This window comes from Neolamprologus multifasciatus, chromosome 16 (genome assembly GCF_963576455.1).
Source record: "Neolamprologus multifasciatus chromosome 16, fNeoMul1.2, whole genome shotgun sequence".
In the NCBI taxonomy this organism is placed as follows: Eukaryota; Metazoa; Chordata; class Actinopteri; order Cichliformes; family Cichlidae; genus Neolamprologus; species Neolamprologus multifasciatus.
In genome coordinates, this window is record NC_140454.1 from 8,225,825 (window position 1) to 8,247,166 (window position 21,342).

A 21,342-nucleotide genomic window follows, 5' to 3' on the forward strand; every position below is an offset into this window, starting at 1 on the left:
ATGGCACTATCAAAACATATGTTGTTGTTGTTGTTGACTACAAAGTCTAGTATTCATGTTCATCAGCTAAAAATACGGAAGTATACCAAATGTGCAATTGATAGTGTACACTTAAAATGAAATTCAAATCATCTCTGGATGTTCATGCTCGAAAGAATGAAGTGCTGCGGTTTAAATGGTAAATGGCCTTTATTTGTATAACGCTTTACTAGTCCCTAAGTACCCCAAAGCGCTTTACACATCTAGTCATCCACCCATTCACACACACATTCACACACTGGTGATGGCAAGCTATATTGTAGCCACAGCCACCCTGACAGAAATCGCCTGACAGAGGCGATTTCTGTGTTTCTTTCCCAAAAAGATTCAGTCATCTATCTTTATCTTTTATTAAAGCAAACAAATGAGTTGTAATGTTTATTTCATAATCACTAATAAAAGCAGCAATATTTACTTACAACATTTACTGAATCATTACATTTAGGCTTGTAGTTTAAAATCAGACTTATAAGAGTTTTCTCAGATGACTCGTCTTGCTTTGTCTACTGGATCAAGTTACCCCTTAAAGAGAAAACATGGCAAAGTTGAAATATATTTTATTCATCCCAGAGTTGTATGGTCTCTTTGTTACAGCAGTTAAAAATTAACTGAAAAAGTCCTGAGCATCACAAAAACATTTAAATCACTTCCCCCCTTCAGAACCTGGTTTGAATTTCACCAGTCGACTTGACCATGTCTAAAGAACTGTGCAAAAGTTCTATGCTATCTCTCATGTTGCTACGAAAATAGGAAAATGTTGCAGCAGTTTACTGAAACATGCAAACCTCCATGGAAATACAGTATATGAAGTGAACACAGTCAGGTTCGCTTGTCTGTCACAGACAGACAGACAATTCCTGGTTGCATCCTTTATATCTGAAATACCAATTGTTCTGAAATATGATGCTGCCACCTGGAGGTAAAGACTGGAGGTAAGTGTCTCAATCTGATCACGTCTCAACAACACCCCCGGCCATTGATACTTGTCTCTGTACTAGAACTTCCTCTTTCACCTCTGCCAGCTGCCAGCTAACATGCCAGCCTTTGCTGAGCACTGAGAAATGCCACGTAAGATATGCTGCTGAACGAAACCTTTGCACTCGCGTCTGTGACGGTCTTTAAATTGAGGAACCTGCTATGGGTTTAAGGAAACACTTTTGCTCCTATAATCGATCTGATTATATTTCATCAAATGTTCCTTCATTCTTTAAAATGAAAGAAACAAGAAATATTTTAATTATGTATTATGTGTTATGTATTATGAACCCTCCTAAAATAAAAGCATGACTTAATACATAATGAATCAACTCCCTGTTGTTAAATAGTTGAGAAAAAGTCAGCAGCCTGCGTTTTTTTAAGTGGCAGATTACATATTTAGGGTAATTTTGTGGTAAGGTGCTGTGCGGTGTACTGAGAGCTTCTTGGTGTCTCTGTTCTTAGTGAGAAAAAAAAGCCCAGCACTGACTGCTGAGACACAGAAAATACAAACCTGATTTAAATACAGGAAGTGCTGAAAACCAACAAGCCCTCTTCCTTTCTCTCCAGCTGCCGCAGCTTTTTGAAGACTCGCATTAGTCCTCCCTTCACCAGACTGACAGGTTTCCTCTTCGAGTCACTAACTGGTGAGTAGCCTGAGCTTTGTGTTCTGGTCAGTGTTGCTTCTGCTGTCTGCTTTCCCCCCTCTCTCTGCTTCAAACATGTTGCTTTTTACTTTGACTGAAACAAAAAAGGGAAATATTTTAGACATTATCACTTACAATTAGAATCTACTTCTGCATTCATACAGGAAGTTCTGTTTGCTGATTAAAGCGAAGCAGCTCCTTGAAGATATATGAGCGATATATAAGAGAGATTAATCAGCAGGGCTCATCAGTCCACAGTCTTTAGAAACTGCTTTCTGTGTCACTTTGAGAGTAATACATTTGTATTTGCACTGAAATATCTTTGGCTGTTTTCTTCCCTTTTTTTAAAAATCTCAAATCTTTGAAATTCACTTCTCAGATTTGTTTGAGGATACATTTTGTTGTATATGTGTGTTATGAGGATACAGAGGGTGGACTATAAAATAACTGTAGTTTTAGTTGGATGTGAGGTCTGTTAATGACGTTGAAGGCAGTTCAGTGCTACATTTTCTCATTTAACTTAGTTCTTTTGTGTTTTACGCTGATTTCTCATCTTTGATTAAACATTCCAGCTTTATTCAGATTCAAAGACGGTGACTTCAGTAACAATGTAACCACTTGTGACACCTCAGTTTGATCGTCATGGATCATGCTTTAGCCTAAAACCCCCCTCTAGCAGGCCTTGTCATTTATTCCCAGGTAGAGGTAAAAAAGGTAAAAAAGCAGAAGTTGGCCATCAGGGTGCCCTAAACTCAGGACCAATAAGCTACAGTGATGTCAGGAAAGTTCTTATCTTTTTAAATCACCAACTAACCTCTGCATTATGTTAGGCAGGACTGACTACGTGTAAGTCATGAAAAAAACACAACAACAAAGTTGTAGTTATCTGGTTGTATTGACAGCAGCTGAAACTAAAGACATGTCCTGGATATTTTTATTTTGTTTTAGTTGGCTTTGTAAGTGTTCGAGTTTTTTTTTTATTTGAGTTCAAACAATAAAATAATTTTTTAAACGTCATTAATTTAACACGTTTCTCAGTTTTACCTTTCACTGTCAGGCCTTTACAGTAACCTTTATGTAGACTGATATGCTTCGTAGTTCTAATGTTTTGTTTTGTGTACAGGATAGTGCTAATTCTCACAGAGTGATGTCTCCGACACCCATATTTTTTATCAGAGTCACACCCACACTGCACAGGCTGGGTTATTTTACAAAGTATGAAAGCTTAGATCTTAGATCTTTCTGCACATGGTTGTTGGAGTTTCTCAGCTGAGACTGTTCTAATTCTGGATGAACTAAAGACTTTGCTAGCATGTATTAGCTTTTATGAAGTGTTGGCCACAGTAGCTGTTTCCCAGGAGAGTTTGTGAGATCTTGGAAAGCAACGGAAATAACTGATTGAGGTTCAGCCCCATCTTCTGTAACCTAAAAGACACTCATGTTCTGGTTCAGTTTTAGAAACTATCATTATAAAAACACCCAAATACCTCTGAACGATGGTTATACATAAACACTCTGCTATTCTCATTATTTTAGTATGACGTTTTCTGTTTTTAATACTTCATTTGAATTAAAAACATGTTATTTTTTACAAGGATCTTCTTCATTAGAGTAGTTGTGCAGCAAAACAAGTCATTAAGAATAGTGTATATCAGGGGTAGGCAACTCCAGGCCCCAAGTGCCGGTGTCCTGCACGTTTTAGACATCACCCTGTGTCAACACACCTGAATCAAATCATTAGTTCATTCCCAGGCCTCTGGAGAACTTCAAGACATGTTGAGAAGGTAATTTAGCCATTTGAATCAGCTGTTTGGATCAAGGACACATCTAAATCCTGCAGGACACCGGCACTCGAGGCCTGGAGTTGCCTACCCCTGGTGTATATAAACACATGCATCACTTAACTCTGTTAACTCTTTACATAAATGCTTAAATCACCTTATTATTTATAACTTGCCAGTTGAAAGAATTGAGAACATCCAGAGAAGTTGATGGCACAGACAAACAGTTGCTCTACTTTGAGCTAATGAAATAATTCAGCTACACACGCAGTTGTGACTTGCACAAGTAAAAAGTCTGTGATGCCACATTTCCTGGGAAATGCATGCATTGCTCCACACTGGGAGTTCGGATGACAGTGTATTTGTAATTGTTTAAAATTTGAAAAATCTTTAACTCTCCCCTGAGATACATTCACACTTTAAAATTTGCATTATGATAAAGATTTAGGTTATAATCTTGCATATCCTTGCCTAATGAATATGTATATTTATTTATTTATTTTTATTCTCATCAGTTCCAAATTGTGGCCAAACTAATAAACCTTCCCAACATTTTCAGCAGCTTAATAACCTACACAATATTACAGAACATTTAATACTTTCTGATCTTGTACAACCATTAGTCAATACCACAACTGGTACTTGTGTTGCCTCTGCTCTGAAAGCAGCAGGAAGTTTGCTTCAAAGTAATTGAGAAACAATGCCTCTCTTTTTCTGCACAGATGGGAAGCCACAGCACCATGTCCTCCTCTCTGTATAGTTCCAAGTATGTCAGCTGGTATGTGGACATAGTGGAGTCAAAAACCCCTGCAATGGCATCTACAGGTAAGGCATCTAGGCATCTTGAAAGACTGGTATGACTGCCACCACACAGGAAACACCAGAGAGTTACTGAAACATTTATTGCAAAGCTTTAGTTTAAAACTGCTAGGCTTTTAGCTTGAAATTATCTGGACATATCTTTTCCAGAACAGTCTCTGTTTCTGGTTCCAGCTCCAAAAATCTACGTGCAATTAAAACGAAAAATGCCTTTGGAATACATATTGATCAGGCCTAACTTTTTCTTTGCTGTCTCCCTTGTTTTGCTTTGCTACCAAACACAACAGTCAGCTGCTATGGATTCTAACCCACTTCTCCTTCTGTCACCACCAGAAACTGACAGAGCAGAAGCAAATTCATCATCTTCCCATCACCACCAGCACGCAAAAGTCAATTGTCTCAAAGATTTTAAATCTTTCCTTGACTCCAAGTTAGACAGACTCAGTCACAGCAGTGAGGGTTTGGGTGATGAGTGTAAGAAAGGCAACATAGTATTGACAGATAGTGACATCCAGAGCAAAGAGGAACTTTCTCCTTTGGATCCAGAGGATAAAAAATTCCACCTTCCCCGGAGCAGTCCGGTCATTTCCAGACGCAGCAGGCCCATCTCCTGGCATGGAGGAGTAAATGATACATCTAGTCCCAGGTAACCACTATTAAACTGTGTACTATATGTTCAAAGCATTACAAAACATTGCAGCAATATCATTATTACAAATGATTGGATAACAAATAAAAAAAAATGACCAAGAAACACAGATCTACATGTGTCATAGATGGAATATACACCTAATTATATAAGAAATAATAACAAAGTGCAGTGAGATACACCTATCAGCTAAAGCATCTGTTGTGGCTGAGCAGTGTGTAGAGTGATCAGAGTGCAGTGTGCTTTTAAAAAAACACAATGCCTCCTCAAACACATTGAAACTGTCTCCCACATTCTGAGTGACTCTAATTTTTAAAGGGCAACACTGCAAGATAGATACTCATCTAAAGTCTTGTTGTTATTCATTGGGGGTGAAGAAACCAGGGAAGGGTTTCATGGGTAAAAAAAGACAAAGCCTAAACGATTATATTAAGTTTCTAAAGATGCTTTTTTAGGTGATGCTTTTCTAAAATAAGCTGTAAGCTGTGATGATGGGTAAACCAGTAACTATCGTATCAAACTTGAAGTAAGAGTTGTGCATGAGTCATTCAGTCTTTTCTCTTGAGTGCTACAGTTCATGAATGACTTTTACCATTAGCTGTTTGGAATCCACACAACAACTTTGTCCACTTGAACGAAGCTGCATGCTACATGATTTTACTGCTACAGTTCAGCACGCATAGGTAAACTGTAGGTGGCATAAAACATGTTAACACATTTATTATTCAGATACTTAGGACCAGGAGTTAAAATGGGATTTGGCTGGTGGGGGAACCCTATAATTGGGTGTAGTGGTGCTGTGCTGTTATTCTGATATTTTCTGTTCTTTGGGCTAACTCAATTTAAATAAGACATAAGCAGAGAGCTAAAAGGCTGATTTCCAGGCCTCTAGATCAGCCCAGAGCATGGTATGGCCCCGGGCTCCACCTGGTTTATTTGGTTGCCCCTGCCAGTGTGAGGTCAATTGGAAATTGGGATTTAAGCATAATATAGATAGATATACACCCAGTTTGTCCCATTTCAGCCAGCAAACAGTCCTTACATTTTGTGGGAAATCACAATAGAACTTTGTTTCTTTTGCTGTGAGGATGTTATGAAAAAAACAAAACATTTATGTTTTTAGCATTTATGTCTGCAAGTAAATGCCACTTTGAGTTTGCTGGCCCTGAAAGATGTCAGAAAGACTGATGCAGAATATAGAGCAGGGGTCTGAAACTTGCGGCCTAGAGGCCACTTGTGGCCCACGTCACACCTACTTGAGGCCTGTATATTAACATGAAGAAATAATACAATTTGGCTCTTGAAGTTTCCTTTTTTTAGGGAAGATTTGTTTGTTGTTGACTGCAATGTTAAAATGAGTCCTTTAAAAACCAAAAAGCTATTTAATATGAAGGCGATATGAACAGAGAGTAAAAACATGTTGAGGGATTGAGTTTAGTGAGAGTTATTTATTTTCACTAGCAGTCAAAAACTAATGTGTACACTTATGTCTGCATTTTTATCATAGCTGAAGTGCTCCCACGTGTCTGGTCAGAAACAGTTTACCGATTTGTTTCTTTGGTAGTTCAATGAAAGGCTTCAGTTAGTTAAGAGTCACAAAAAAATGTCTTCCCGTTTGTAGTTTTGTCTTATGATACAATATTTGAAATTATTAAAAAAATGAACAAAACACTAGATTTTCAGAAATATTTGTGGGTGTTTTCTTATTTGTTTTTTGTACTACTTGAACACTACAGTGGGCCTCACATGAAATGACAGTAGCAGCAGTGGCCTACAGCTCATTTAAGTTTGAGACCCCCTGATGCTGAGTTTTTAACACACAGTCTTCTAAGTATTTATTTACTGTAGTCACAGGTAAAGCTATGTGTGTGGTTTTTGGAGCAGATTACTATGTTTAAGGATTGAGAAATACAAGAACTCGACATCTGAACCTTTGCTAGAAACGCTACAAAAGCAACAAGCCCTTCTCTTTTTTTCTTTAACAATCTTTAATCATCCAGTTTTTTATTTTTACTTCCAACCAAATCGCTAAAACAGTAATTCATACTCTGATGGGGAGTTTATCAGTGAATGTTTGGTGAATTCTTTTGCACCTGAGAGGAAAGGAGCAATTAAGAATATGCCACTCTCCAAGCAAGATCAAGAGTCTTTCAACACCTTTGCAGGAAATCTGGATTTTCAGTTGAAAAGTGGACAGCGGAGCTATTAGGAATGTGTTGAGTGAAAGGCATGATTGGAGAGGCTAGCTCTGCAATGGGACAAACAGGCTGATGTTACAAACTGTTCAAATCTGCTTTTGAAGCAGATGCAAAATGAAATTTACCCAAAACAGGAACTGGTATTTTTGAACTGTATTATACAGCAGGACGTGCAGTGTAAGTCAGTGCTAAAAATGAATCAGGTTTCTGATGCTGTAACTAAAATAGTCAATTTCATCAAGGCAGGAGCATTGAATCATCGACAGTTTGTTGCACTTTTGTAGGCACATCAGACTGAACATGGTGACATAGGTTCCCACACAGCTGAGGGAGGTGGCTCAGCATAGGCAAAGTGCTAAAAACAGAGCAGAAATTTTGTGACAAGGACATTCCAGAGCTCTCATGTGCACAATGGAAAGCAAATCTTGCATTTGCTGTTGATGTGACTTTCCTTTGCATTTTCGAAACTGCAAATGATGTAATTAAACTATAAACAGAAAATCTGGAAATTTTACAAAACACACTTCGTCCGCAATTGTTTGTGGGAATGTTGATTGTATATGTATAGTGATAAAATGTTGTCATGTGCTTATTTCACATTTGCATTGACCAATTGTAACATCTACTCTTAAGAGACAGTGGCCATTTATAGAGATAATATTAATATTGAGCAGAACTGAGTTCAGCTTTTTGATGCAGTTCAACACAACAGTCCCACCTTCTCACGTGGCCCCTTGGGAAATTTAACGGTCCATCCCAGTCCTACACAATATGAAGCTAGTAGCAAAGGTAGAAATTGGTGAGTGAATCTATTCAGCATCACCTCCCTCATTTAAAATAATACCTAACATGTGCACGACAGCCTGTCCTGCACCAGTCCAACATAGTGCATCACTGGAACCTCCACAGCGGTACACCTAACTAACCTGTTCTGCCTCTTCTACACTTCACTAAACTGTCTATATTGCATACTTTTATTCATCCTTTAGCAAAACATTAGGACACTTCAGTTAGTTTTGCAAGATGCTTCACAAAAAGGTATCATTAGTCATGTATAGATCTGATAACTATAAAATTAATTAAAGGAGAGTTAGAGTTAAGTTTTCAGTTTATAAGGCTGCACCCTTATTTCCCACAGGGTCTCCACAGTGGATGGATCTGCATGTTTGATTTGGCCCTTCCTGATGTAATCCTTTGATTTGTGATAAGCAGTAGGAATACACAAACTTGGGCTCCCTTGAATCTTTGTTTTTGCTTCCTCCTGGTCTCAAAGCTTTTCCATGTCAGGTGAATCTGTTAATAACTACACCAAAGGTACATTTATGTAAAAAAGTGTTTTTTGACCTATGGAGACATTATTCACCGTATGTGTATCTAGGTAATATGCAGATTCACTTACTGTCTACACTAGGCATAAATAAATAACCCTAACCCTAAATAAATACATAAATGGGGAAAAGAAACAAATAACCTTAAAGTCACAACTTTGCCTTTTTTGGTGGAGTCGAACTCAGAGAAAAGGAAATGCAGCTTCACTGAGTTCCAGATGTAACGCGAACTAAACACAGCACACGGCAATTTTACAAAATATGTATTGCTCTAAATAAGACACTGTGCTGTGTGAATGCCTTCCTGCCGAAACCAAAAGTCACCAGACTGCTCAGTACGCACAACGGTTCCTAGTTATCGGGATAGAAAAAGGGAACAGACAAGTGAAAGAAGTCTCATGAAAAACACAACCCTGCATTCCTCAGTGAGCAGGCTGGGAAAATTTCCTTCATATGAATGAGTATTTTTGTCTTTTAGTTTGTGTGTTTATTTTTTTAAATCACACACATGAAAAGTGCAGGCCCTCTCTTAGCATTTCACCAGCTGTCCCACATTGTCACAGACATACTCTTTGCCCCACATTTAGGTTGTTGCTTTGTGGTCACCTCACACCTAATAGTGAATAGGAATATAGGACAGTCTGCTTACCACAGTGTTACTCTAGCACCACTTGATGGCGCTAAGGCTTTAGAGACTTCAGTTACTGTGGGATAACTGGCTGCTGGAGGTAAAGTAACACAATGAAACTAATAAGCTCATGTTAACACTACACAGTATGCTGCATATGTAAACAACAAGCTTTACTTCTTGTGAATGATTGCAGCAGGAGACAGTGTTTACTGCTTAGGACTCACAGTGTTTGACATTTGAGATACTTTATGGTAAATGTCATGAAAGTTGTGTGGTTGCCAAGAGCCTATGAGCAAACAGGAACTGAAATGAGTAAATAAAAAGACTTTTTTTTTTTTTTTAATTTCTGCAGCTATGGTTTTACACCTCAAAGTAAAAAGAAGAAACAGGATATTCCTCATGTTTCTGTTGAAAATACAGTGAACATACTATTTTCACTGCTCACACTAACTACTAACAAGTAATTACTTGTTAAAGTGATGAGTAAACATTTGATGCCACTCAGCTGCTTGTCAGGTGATGCACAATATGTGTTTTTTTATGGTTAACATTTAATTTGGTGTTTATTTCTTGGATGATTTTCACTTGCATTGCTTTGAAACTTCTCCATCTAAAGTGAAATGTTTCTCCTGTTAGCTCGGACCCATCATCTCCTGTCTTTGGTCCACCGTCTCTGGGTCCCCAGGAGTGGTTGACATCCAGCAGTGGGGAGGATCTGGAATCCAAACCGAGCTCCTATCAGTTGTCATTCGCAGTGGAGATGGCTAAAAAGCAAAGCTCTACCTCTATCTCATCAAATCTGAAACGGCTTCTGACTCCCAGCCTCCACCTTCCCTACAGTGGACAGCAGGGATTAGCTGAGGAGCATAAAAGGCGGACCCAGAGCAGTTGCATTCCCAACAACACACCAGGTAAAATAGCATTACTGGGGTTTACTGATTTTTGTTTTGTATTTTTCAGCTGTGTCAAGTAGTAAAGGGTGGCTGGCAGTTTTATTGTGCCTATAAGGAGAATAACCATGTCCAAAAACACTCTAACTCTATGATTTCATTCCCGGTTTTGAGCTGCAGATTTTCTTTAATAAGGGAAAAGATTATTTAGGATGGCGTCTTTCAAATGTACCACAAACACTTCTGAATCTCAGCGTGATGAAGTTAAGAGACATAAAAGTTGACGGCAACAACTCATAAAAACCCAGACGTCACACTGTACTTGTAAGGTGTAAAAGTAAAAAAAAAAGGAAGAAGCTGGATTCAAGGAATGAGTGTAAACTCAGGGATTCAGGGAAAATGTATACAATAAATAGGGAGTATTTTGAACTGTGAAACATGTAAAGCTACTCCAGGCTTTGACTGTAGGCCTTTGTACACATTTATATTGCCACCTTTTCCTTTGGCATTATCTTGAGAAAACCTTTTAGTGTTTTATGAATACCCACGTATATACCCTCGATAAAGCCCAAGAATAAAAATATAGAAATGAGCAGACAGTAACAGTGATGCACTGAGTGTACTGAATGCAAATATGAACCTGACGTTAGCAACACTGAAACAAATATAAATGTTAAAAAGGCTAGAAACCCAGTCTGTCACGGTCTGCCGGGGCAAGCCGTGTGGTAATTATTTAGGACCCGGAAGCGGCAGCTCTGGTGCAGGTGAGTATTTATTTACAAAAGACAATACAACAGAAATGGCGCGGGTGAAGCTGTAACAGAAAACCTAAACTGGGCAAACTAACAAAACAAACCAGAACAAAGATGCAGGGAGGTCCGGGGAAATATACACAGAGAGATGGATGGAGAAACGCAGGGAGACCGAGGGGAAACAACACAGACGAACCAGCAACGACTAAGACAGAAGACATGACTTAAAAACACTCAGAGAACACAGGGAGATTACACACAGGTGGGGGACACAGCTGGGAGTGATTAACGTGACGAGACTAGGGAGGCAAACTGAAAACACTCACATAAGACGCAGACCTTCACAATAAAACAGGAAACACACACACGCAAAGACACAGACTAGGAAACGCGGACTTAACACAGGAAGAGAACAGAATACAGAACAGAATACACTAAACAGGAGGAACAACAGAACCAAAATCACTAATAGAAAACACAAAACGCTGGGTCAAAAGGACCCAGGATCATGACACAGTCACTTTATTTATGTGTGTGTGTGTGTGTGTGTGTGTGTGTGTGTGTGTGTGTGTGTGTGTGTTTCATCAGGATGGGCTACCTCAACACAACAAAGCAAAGAAAGAAGCAGCAGCGATATCCCAGCATCCTCTGCAGAGATCTACAAGACCAGTTGTGAACTGGAAAAGGTACATTACATTTTCCCCCCAACAGTCATTCACAGTTTTTATTTATTTTGCAATGAAATTAATAAAAGTAAATATAAAAAAAGCTAATGACATACCCCTTTATTTTTCTATTGTAAAACAAGCTGCTTATTTTAAAAATTATTGGCTGAGTCATACAACTGCAAATTATAAGCTACAGATATATGAAATTAAAGGTGGTAGAATAATGTCCCATTATTAAACATATTAGCAAGTGCTTAATTTATCATTTATATATCAATAATCCTCCTTAGCATGCCATTAATAAACACATATCTTTATCCATCTGTTACTATTAGACCATGTAAATGTAAATCTAAGACACTGAACTTTTTTTTTTTTTTACCTTATTGAATTACTTATGAATTACTTCATTTTATGCCTTTAATCGGGTTACTATAGTGTTTGGCATTAAATATAGAAATGTGAGATCACAGCCAGATTTGTGCCAGCAGACAGGTGCCAAATGCTCTCAACAGTGTCTGTCTGTGTGCAGGAAAATGCTCATTTTATTGTGGTGGACATGGTGCTGGAGATGCTCGAAAATGCAAAATGGACTCTTAGCTTAGATCAGTGGCGTTCCACGATGGACACAAACTGCCTGATGTGCAAGGAAAGACATAAAAGCTCTGCACAGGAGAGTTCGCCACAGAAGCAGACATTTAGATTACACAGGCATAAAGTAAAGTGCAGCAGAGTTGATCCTAGACGAGAGAGATACAAGCGAAGACATCTTGATGAAGACATGAAGATGTCACACAGAGAAACACACCCATGTGTAGAGCAGCAAACACAGGACAAAGCGGAGGAGGAAGCAGGGAAGGATGAGCCTAAACATCAAATGAAAACTCTGTCTGTGCTCTCCACTGACAGCGGATTCGAAGGTAAGAAATTCTATTTTTAATGAAAAACACATTCCTGAAATAGTTCCTTATCAAACATATTCTTTTGACCAGGAATGGGTCGTCCTACATCTTCCTTTGTCCGGATAATGTTTTTAGACAAAAAGCCAGACTAAAAAGCTATAGGATGACTAATTTCTTACTGCAATTCATTCAACCAAATTTCATAGAAATCAGCCTAAATGCTGTGAAGATGGTATCAACAGGTTGATTGTTCTTTTCCACCAATCTTCCATCTGAGTCAAAAGTAACAAAGAACTCATATAAACATGCTTTGATCAGCAGAAAGTGCTTTTTTTTTTACCATGAACACATTTGCACAGACAAACAGCTAACTGCTGCGCTCACACCCACACTAATACTCATGAAACTAAAACACTTTTTTTTTTAACTGAAGAACCTTTGAATAAACTTTGTGGAGTTTTTTGTGATTCCCTTTGTTTTTAAAGATCACCTTGCCCAGTTTTAGCATTTATTACATCCTTTGCAGTCTCTGTTTATATTCTCTGCGTGATTGTGGTTTCCCCTTTTGTTTTCCCATTCTGCTCCCTCCATTTAATATCTGCATTTTAGCTTCTGTCCCTGTGTCAAGTTTGCAGGTCTTATTCTGGTTGCTATGGGTTTGTGTGTGTGTCTTTTATTTTGATAGTCTCATGTCTGATGTGCTTTGAACAGAGTTTTACTTCCCCGTCTTGTTCCAGCTGTCTTCCCCGGTGTTTCCCATCTCCCGAATTACCCAGAATTTTTGTTTATGTCTCCCTCATGTTGTGTGCTCAGTGTGGTTCTTAGTTCCTCGTATTCCTGGCCTCTGCCCTTACATTATTAGCGACGTATGACAGTTAAAGCTCTTTTATAAGAAATGCCCCATTGTCTGTAAACCAACTCTCATTTCAAATGGACTGAGGCTAAGTGAAAAACTGTTCTGTGGTCAGACTGTCACGATCCTGGGTCTTATGACCCAGTGTTTTGAGTTTTAGTTCTTTTGATGTTTATAGTGCATGTTTAAGCTCATTAGATTTCTATGTTCATTTGCTTATTATATTCCCCTTGTGTTTTCAACCCTTGTGTTAAGTCTCCCTTATCCTTCATGTGTTTCATGTCTGTTTCCTATGTTGTCAAGTTCATGTAGTCATGTCAGTGTTTCATTGTTTCCTATTTTATTTTGAAAGAGGTCCTGTGTTTCGGTGCTCTGTTTTGCTGTTTCCCATGTTTCAGCTCCGTATGTTCTGTCTCAGTTGCTGTTAAGTTTACATGTTTTGAGTTCAGTCAGCGTGTTTCCTGTTTTACTTTGAAGGTCCACGTCTCATGTGAGTGTTTCTAGTTTTGCTTCCCTTGTCTCGTCCTGCCTGATTACTCCCAGCTGTGCTCTCCTTCTGTGTCTCATTCCCTCGTTATCCCTCTGTGTATTTAAGCCCTGTGTTTCTCTTTGTCAGTGTCGTAGTCTCCCTCATGGCTGTGTTTCCCTGTGTGTCAGGTTATCCATGCCCCAGTTTAGTTTTGTTATATTTTTGTGCCATTCTGCAATAAAGCAGCTTTTTGAGTTTGATTTCGTTGTCGTGAGTTTTGCGTTTGGGTCCTTCTCCTGCCTGTACACAGCCGAAACATGACACAGACAAATGTGAAATTATTTTTTTAAACCATGGACACCATGTTCTCCAGACCATTTCCAATTATTTACATAAATGATGGTGTTTTATATTCCATATGAAAAAAGTGAAGTATCTATATTTTATCTGCGCTTGGAAATTTGAAGCCCACAGTATTTGTTTTCCCCCTAGTGTTCACTGACTTTATATCAGGAACTGATTGTTTTAAATGTTTTTTTTCTATGACATTTATCAACACATATACATTATTATATCAACTAAATATAGAAATTATTTTCTTAATATTGGATTAAATGAGAATAAACACAATCATCATATTATGTGTTTCTGTTTCAGACTGTGGAGTTGATCATACACTAACTCAGAGAGAGTCTCTAAAAAAGTAAGAAAACCTGTTCCTTTCAGTAAACATGCATTTTAATAATGTAACCGTTTGTTCTTTTAAATCTGACTAAATCTATGATGTCCATGGTGCAGTGCTGAGCAGCTAGCCCAGCAGCTGGTGTTGGATTTCAAAAAAGGTTGGCTCCCTTCTACTGAGCTTCAGCGTGGCCGGCAAAGCCTTCGCAGCTCGCTTCAGGAGGTGAGAACAGCAGCCACAAATCAACTATGACTATAACACTTTCTCAACTTGGTATTTTAATGCAAGATAAATATATAATAAGATATAGGTGGCTGATGACAAAGAAAACTTTCCCGCATATTTATTACACGTTGCTGGGACAGGACTCCAGAAATGACCACAAGTATCCTCTGTTCCTTCTGTTCATACCAGCTGCCGGGTACAGAAAATGTGGCGGTGAGCAGCGGTAGCCTGACAGAAGAGATCCGACAGCGTACCAGGATGAGAGGATCCCTGAGCTGGGCACCACCACGTTTCCAGATCATCTTCACGGTCCAGCCAACGCACAGGTCTCATTTATATGTGATGACACAACAGCGCAGTGGAAAAATGGTTCATTTCTGATGCTATAAATGATTGTGTATTTAGAGCTGAATGTGTGTGGGTTTCTTTTCTTTGTTCAGACGAAGCGAGGTAGTGGCTTCGCAACACTTCCTGTGTGCAGGTTGTGGGACCGAGGTGGAGCCCAGTGAGTACTGCATTACATAATATGTTGTTTTAGTTTTTATTTGAACATTACATTCGCATTCATAAAAACATTTTTAATCCCTCCACAGGAGAATAAACGAGTCAGAAAATGCTTCCATTACCGAAAAGCACTAATACAACTGTATTCAGCACTTTTGTCTAAAACTCAAAGTCATTCTGTGAAATGTAACTTTGTCATTTCTTAAAAAGGAATAAATAAATGTAAAGAACTGATCCTCACTGAAATCATTGTTGTCTATAGTAATCAAGGTTGAGTACCAGTAAATACCAAACACAGGCCTCAGCCATGTCTTCACAATGTAACAAGCAGCAAAACCAAATATAAGACTCTCTGTCTCCCACCAGGGTACATCAAGAAACTGCGGTACTGTGAATACCTCGGCAGGTATGGAAAATAACATGTTATTACCCAAATATTAAAAACACAGTGAGCTATGTTTTCCTGCAATCAGATATTAAACCATATATATTTAAATAATGAAGTTATTACAAATGAATCATTGATCTGTTGTTATTCATTTTGACAGATATTTCTGTGACTGCTGTCACAGCGGCTCAGAGGCTGTGATTCCGGGTCGAGTACTGTCCTGCTGGGATTTTGGCAGGTGATCAAATCAGACAACATATAGTAACTGTTAATATATGTTAAATGTATAGTTAATTCATATAGAAAACTGAAATGATTAAAGGTCTTGTAAATGTAAATGACTTCTAAATAACTTGCAGTGCACTTCTAAACCTTGTAACATCATCATAACTCACAATAATCCTGATATTTCAGGTACCCTGTGAGTGATTTCTCCAAACAGCTGCTGGATTCAGTGTGGCAGCAGCCTCTGTTTGACCTGACCTGTGTTGGTAAAAATCTGTACAGTAAAGTGAAAGAACTGGACAGGTTTAGGGTGAGTTAATGACTGAATTATTACTGTTGTGCTTACCGTGATCATAGATGCCCGAAAGCAATCATTCACATTTAAAAACATATAGATAGCCATCGGAAGAATCCTGGCATTTTATTTATTCTTTTACTGGATTTAGTAAGTAGTCTGTGGAATTAGATTTCAAAGCCGATACTGAAATTTAATGACAAACTATTAGGTTGTTTTCATTTATTTTTGTATTCCTTTGGTTTTTAACATGTCCCTCTATCCTCCCATCAGGAGGTGCAGGATCAGCTGCTGGGCATCAAGAAGCTGCTAAAAGCCTGCAGATTATCAGAAAGGTAACATTTGGAGATAATACAAAGTTGATATATATTGTATGTAATGTATAAACAGCTCATGTCCTTGTTTTATAAAACAAAGACATTACTTCATTTACAGGTTTGGCAGTGGATCAAAATGTGTTTTTCATTAAATTTGCTGAGTATTTTTTTATGTTTCTATCACATATTAAAGAGCTATTACAAGGATTTCTTAAGTTTCAAAAACCTTTTAATGGTAAATAAATAAAGAGTTTGGCCGTGACTGTATGCTAGGTATAAGATTTACTAGTTCACCTCGTTCATAGAGTGAATGAAATGCCACTGGGACACAAACTTCAAAACTGAGCAGTATATTTTGATCAGAGTAAAGAGTAATATCTCTAACTACTTCCTATTATAAGTTTAATTCAATGTTTATATGAATAAATATATTTATATAAACATGTAACTGTACTATATTATCATATAGTAATTCAGTGTAAAATTTGTGAGTATTTTACACTGAATTACCTGCAGTAACGTTTGTTATTGAAAATAACAATTGAAAATTATTTTTCTTCAGCGCATAGCTAAAGAAAAGCTTGAAAGGATGTGTGGATGTAACTGTGTTGTGCCAAAACAACCCCAATCCACAAAAGACCCCACAGGACCTACAGCAGATGTGAGGGACCTCCAGCCTTTAAGGGCCGGCGTTCTGCAGGTTTTAGATGTAGATGCTTAAATGGCTAAACGACCTCCTCAACGTGTCTTGAAGTTCTCCAGAGGCCTGATAACGAACTAATCATTTGATTCAGGTGTGTTGACCCAGGATGCTATCTAAAACCTGCAGGACACGGCCCCTGAGACCTGGAGTCCCCCACCCCTGACCCACAGGATGTGCCCTAACCATGAAATCTATCTGTCCTAACAGGCCCTTAAAAAGTTTTAAACTGAGGTCACTGCAATTATATACTAATCCCTCAGAAATGAACAAAATATTTGAATTCACCTACAGTTTTTAACAAGTAACCTGTGTTGCTAACTCATTAGTAACTACTTAGTAACCTAATCTGCCCTGTGTTTGTGTCCTAGTGTGCTGGCTGAGCTGGAGCATCTTCCTGCTCATCTGAGGGAGCAGTCAAACCTCTTCTCCATGGATGACCTACAGAAGGTGAAGAAGGGTCAGCTGGTTCCACAGGCCAAAGCAGTGCTGCAGTCTGCCATTACTCATGTGGAAAACTGTGAGGTCAGTCATTCTGAACCAGATGGCTCCTGGCCTCTTTAATGTTATTTATTAGCTAGAAAGTACAGACAGTACATTTCTACCTAAGGACAGTATTATTATTTTCCAGTGCTGATGATATGCATTTGGTAATTAAATATTATTGCCGCTTACCTAAATTAAAAGTAGGGATGCACCGATACCAGTATTGGTATCGATGCACCGATACCAGTATTGGTATCGGTGCATCGATACCAATACTGGTATCGGGGCCGATACTGTAAAATGTGTGCGTACTCATACTCGTAAGAGTTAACCGATACCATGAACCGATACCAACTTATTTCATTAATCAGAGAGTGGCTTGTCATTTCTGTTGTAGTTTTTTTAGATTGGCCACTAGGGGGACATCCCGCGCTAAACAGGCACAGGGTTAGACGAGTGAGACTGGCGGCTCCAGATAAAAAAGAGAAACTGGAGGCTGCTGTAGCTAGGCTAAACAAAATGTCAGCAGTGTGAACCGGAACAGCCAACTTTAACTCAGGTTTTGGAAAAGCGAAGAAAAATGTCAAGAGAAAATCCACGGGCAGTTAAAATAACAGAGGCTCTGACTCATTTTATCGCTCTGGATGACCAGCCAATGCTGGTCGTGAAAAACATAGGATTGCATCGTCTTCTCAGCATACTCGAGCTGCGATATGAAATATAATAAATAAACAGAAGTGTTTATTTATTATTCTGAAAGCTCGAGACAGTGCCAATAGTTCAGTGATATTTTGTTAAATTACAATGTGGAGACTCCACAATAATTTAACAGAAGTGGTTATTTTTCACTTGAAATTTTTTTGTGGTAATTTTTATTAAGATTTTATTTTTTATCGGCAGAGAATAAAATAAAACCTGTCTTCCAATTCATTGCATTTGTGTGTGTGGTAGAAGCATCGGCTTTTGTACTCTGTATCGGCAAGTACTCAGATCCAAGTATCGGTATCGTATCGGTTTGAAAAAATTGGTATCGTTGCATCCCTAATTAAAAGCATTTCTAATTTTAAATTTCTTTTAAAGTTAGGGATTGTAGATTTCAGGCCCATTCACCTGACTTAATATGTAAATGATGACTTAAAGAAATAGCTTTTCACAACTCCTATCCTTGTGCCCGATTAAACAAGTACGCAACATTTCAGACAATATTACAGCCAGGAATACAACATATTTAGAGGAGGGAAACGTGTGAATGTTTGCATGAAATTAAATCATTTTGACTTTCTTCTCTCACTTCTTTCACACAGCTGTGTCTTGCCCGAGGTTTTATCTGTGAGTTTTGCAGAGAGAAAGACATCATCTTTCCTTTTCAGACAGACATATGTAAACGCTGTCCAGGTGAGCATAGACAAAGCGAGATGCAGTCCGTGTTCCTCTATAGACTAAAACCAGGATTGATTTTGTACAACTTCATAATATTCTTCTGACAACCCCCCCACAAATATAACAAGTAATATGCTGCCACTGGGTTTATATGCAGAATACATAAAATCTATGAATATCTTCTGTCTTTCACAGAGTGCAAAGCCTGCTTTCACAAAAAGTGTTTTGTGGTGAAAAGGTGTCCAAAATGTGCACGGATCCAGTCTCGGAAAGACCGTCGGATCCATGAAGAGTGACACCTGAAGCAGCAGCAGCAGTTCTGTGTTGCAGTGGTTCATTTAACACTTTTTAGCTGCATTTTCTTTTCTGTAACTTCACATAAAAACACTTTTAATATGTCAGTAAGTTTCTGCTCTCTCATCCTGCTTATCTCTTACTACTTAAACCACACTGTTAAACATGCATATTCCTTTACATGACTTAATATTTCCTATGGAAATTTGATCGGCACGAGAGTGATTGTACCTCAAAAAACAAGATAAAACACTTAAATTATGCAAAACTGTTTTTCCCACTTTTGGCAGGTTATATGTACTTTTCAGTGTAATGCTGATGGACAGCATAACCGTTCAATAGCTGCTTGCAATGTTTCCATGTGCGATATTTCATGTCAGGATTGTTGCTCAACAGAAATAATATATTACACATTACTTACTTAATTTCTTGCTGAAGAAAGCCACTAGGTACACTAACTATTTAACCTCTTTTGCGTTATTCCATAACATGGCCTGAGATGCATTTTTTCATGTAGATTACAGTCAACAATACAAACCTGAAGCTGCAGTCCCACAAACACTGACACGAATCCCCAAAGAGGGCACATTAATTTTCTTTCATAATTTATATATGAACACAAAGTCTACAGCATGCCTGCAGAAAGTCTATGTCCTTTTAGCAGCAGCAGATGTTTCAAATGCAACTGTTTCTGTCCAGGATGCAGTGTGCACATTACAATTGTGATACTGTCCTTTCATATAATGAAAATAAAAAAATTTCCACAACTCTACTTGTGAAAAGTTATTGAGAACTTTGCCATTTCCTTGTTCAACCCAACAGTGGCTATATATTATAGGCTTATCATATAAAATGAAACATAGCTAGTACCGCTAGCCGTCAGAAATTTGTAGTAGAGCAAAATGTTTTCATTTGAAAAGCCGTGGAGCCCAAATATGATGTGTCAGAACTGGAAATTATAATTTAGTGGAGTAATTGCACTGTCAACTATCACCAGCTCTTGGACCCCTAAGGGCCAGGTGGCCCAGATTTACACTGCCTTTGTATCATCCTAATACGTCCTCCTAATACTTCAGTACCCATCCTGTTTGCTTAATCTTGGAACTCTGGCCTGCAAAGTGTGCTTGCAATTATTATTTATCCCTTTGCAAGTAGTACACTTCCTTTACTTCCAGAGATCTGTTCCCAAGAATTCTGTCTGTCATATTTGACCATGAGAAATCACGATCAGATATCAAATTATTCTGCCGAATTAGCACTTTGCATGCACCTACCATTAAGACATATCACCAGATAAGGTTAACTGAAAACTTGAATTATGCAGAAGCCATTCTAGTGCTTCCCCCCAGTTTTTAATAGTTGTCAACATCTATATTTTCTTTGTTAAACTGTGTTGAAATCCGTGTTGGTCAGAATAGTAGGGCGTCACATTTTAAGGGCCAAACCTAGTTTCTCCACTATTGTGTAAAATAACATATTGATCCTGGAATTTTGAATAAAATGGCAGGTTTATGGTGCAGCAATGAATCTTGGGGTTAATATAATGTAAGTCAATGTGTATTAACATGTACTTCCTGTATACAGTGAGTATGAATTTAGTTTTTTACATGGCAATATTTGCAAAAAGAATACGGTGTAAGCATTTGGTATTAAAAATGTTATGAATCATTTCCACCAGTTTTTATTGCATCATGTTTCTCTTTCACTTCAGTGACTTGACTTTTCTTATACCCTCCCCTATAATTATGCTTTTATTTTGTGTGGGGAAGGCTAGTATTCTGGCAGTGTGTGGTCGTTTACAGAAAAGGCAAGCAGAGACATGGTAGAGAAAAAATGAAACAATAAAACAGTATGTACAAACCTCACTGCATGTGTATTATTGGCAAATTGCACTTCAATGATCAAAAAGCTGCTTTTATGCAAAAAAAATGTTTGCCATCAGTGTTAAGTGGCTCAGGACCACATAACTCTAAATAATATCTTTCAAGCTCAGAAACATAGGCCTAAATGTTGATTGTAAGAAAAAAAAACAAATAAAAATATATGACTAAAAGGCTTGAACATTGTTTGACATGGTTAATTGTGAATACAGGAGGACTAAAATTTTAAAGGTGGTTAATCTGTACATTTGGTGAACCAACAAATCTCTCAGAGACATTAAAGTGCTGGTGGAGCCTGAACCTGTTTAGCTTTAATTAAACTTGTCTGTTGTATCAAACTGGACATGGAACATCTCTCCATCATC

General features: G+C 38.2%; 1 protein-coding gene across 1 annotated transcript; it reads left to right on the top strand.

Moving 5' to 3' along the window:
• The first annotated feature begins 1,294 nt into the window (after nt 1-1,294).
• Nucleotides 1,295-21,103, top strand: rubcnl (rubicon like autophagy enhancer). Its single transcript, XM_085136238.1, is given in 18 exon segments — nt 1,295-1,661; nt 4,165-4,267; nt 4,595-4,907; nt 9,704-9,978; nt 11,298-11,395; nt 11,910-12,297; nt 14,259-14,304; nt 14,400-14,505; nt 14,698-14,834; nt 14,949-15,013; nt 15,379-15,418; nt 15,561-15,638; nt 15,815-15,935; nt 16,194-16,255; nt 17,309-17,462; nt 18,728-18,818; nt 18,999-19,080; nt 19,082-21,103. Coding segments are annotated over 17 exon segments (2,184 nt in total). The 5' UTR covers nt 1,295-1,661; the 3' UTR covers nt 19,107-21,103.
• The last annotated feature ends 239 nt before the right edge of the window (nt 21,104-21,342 follow it).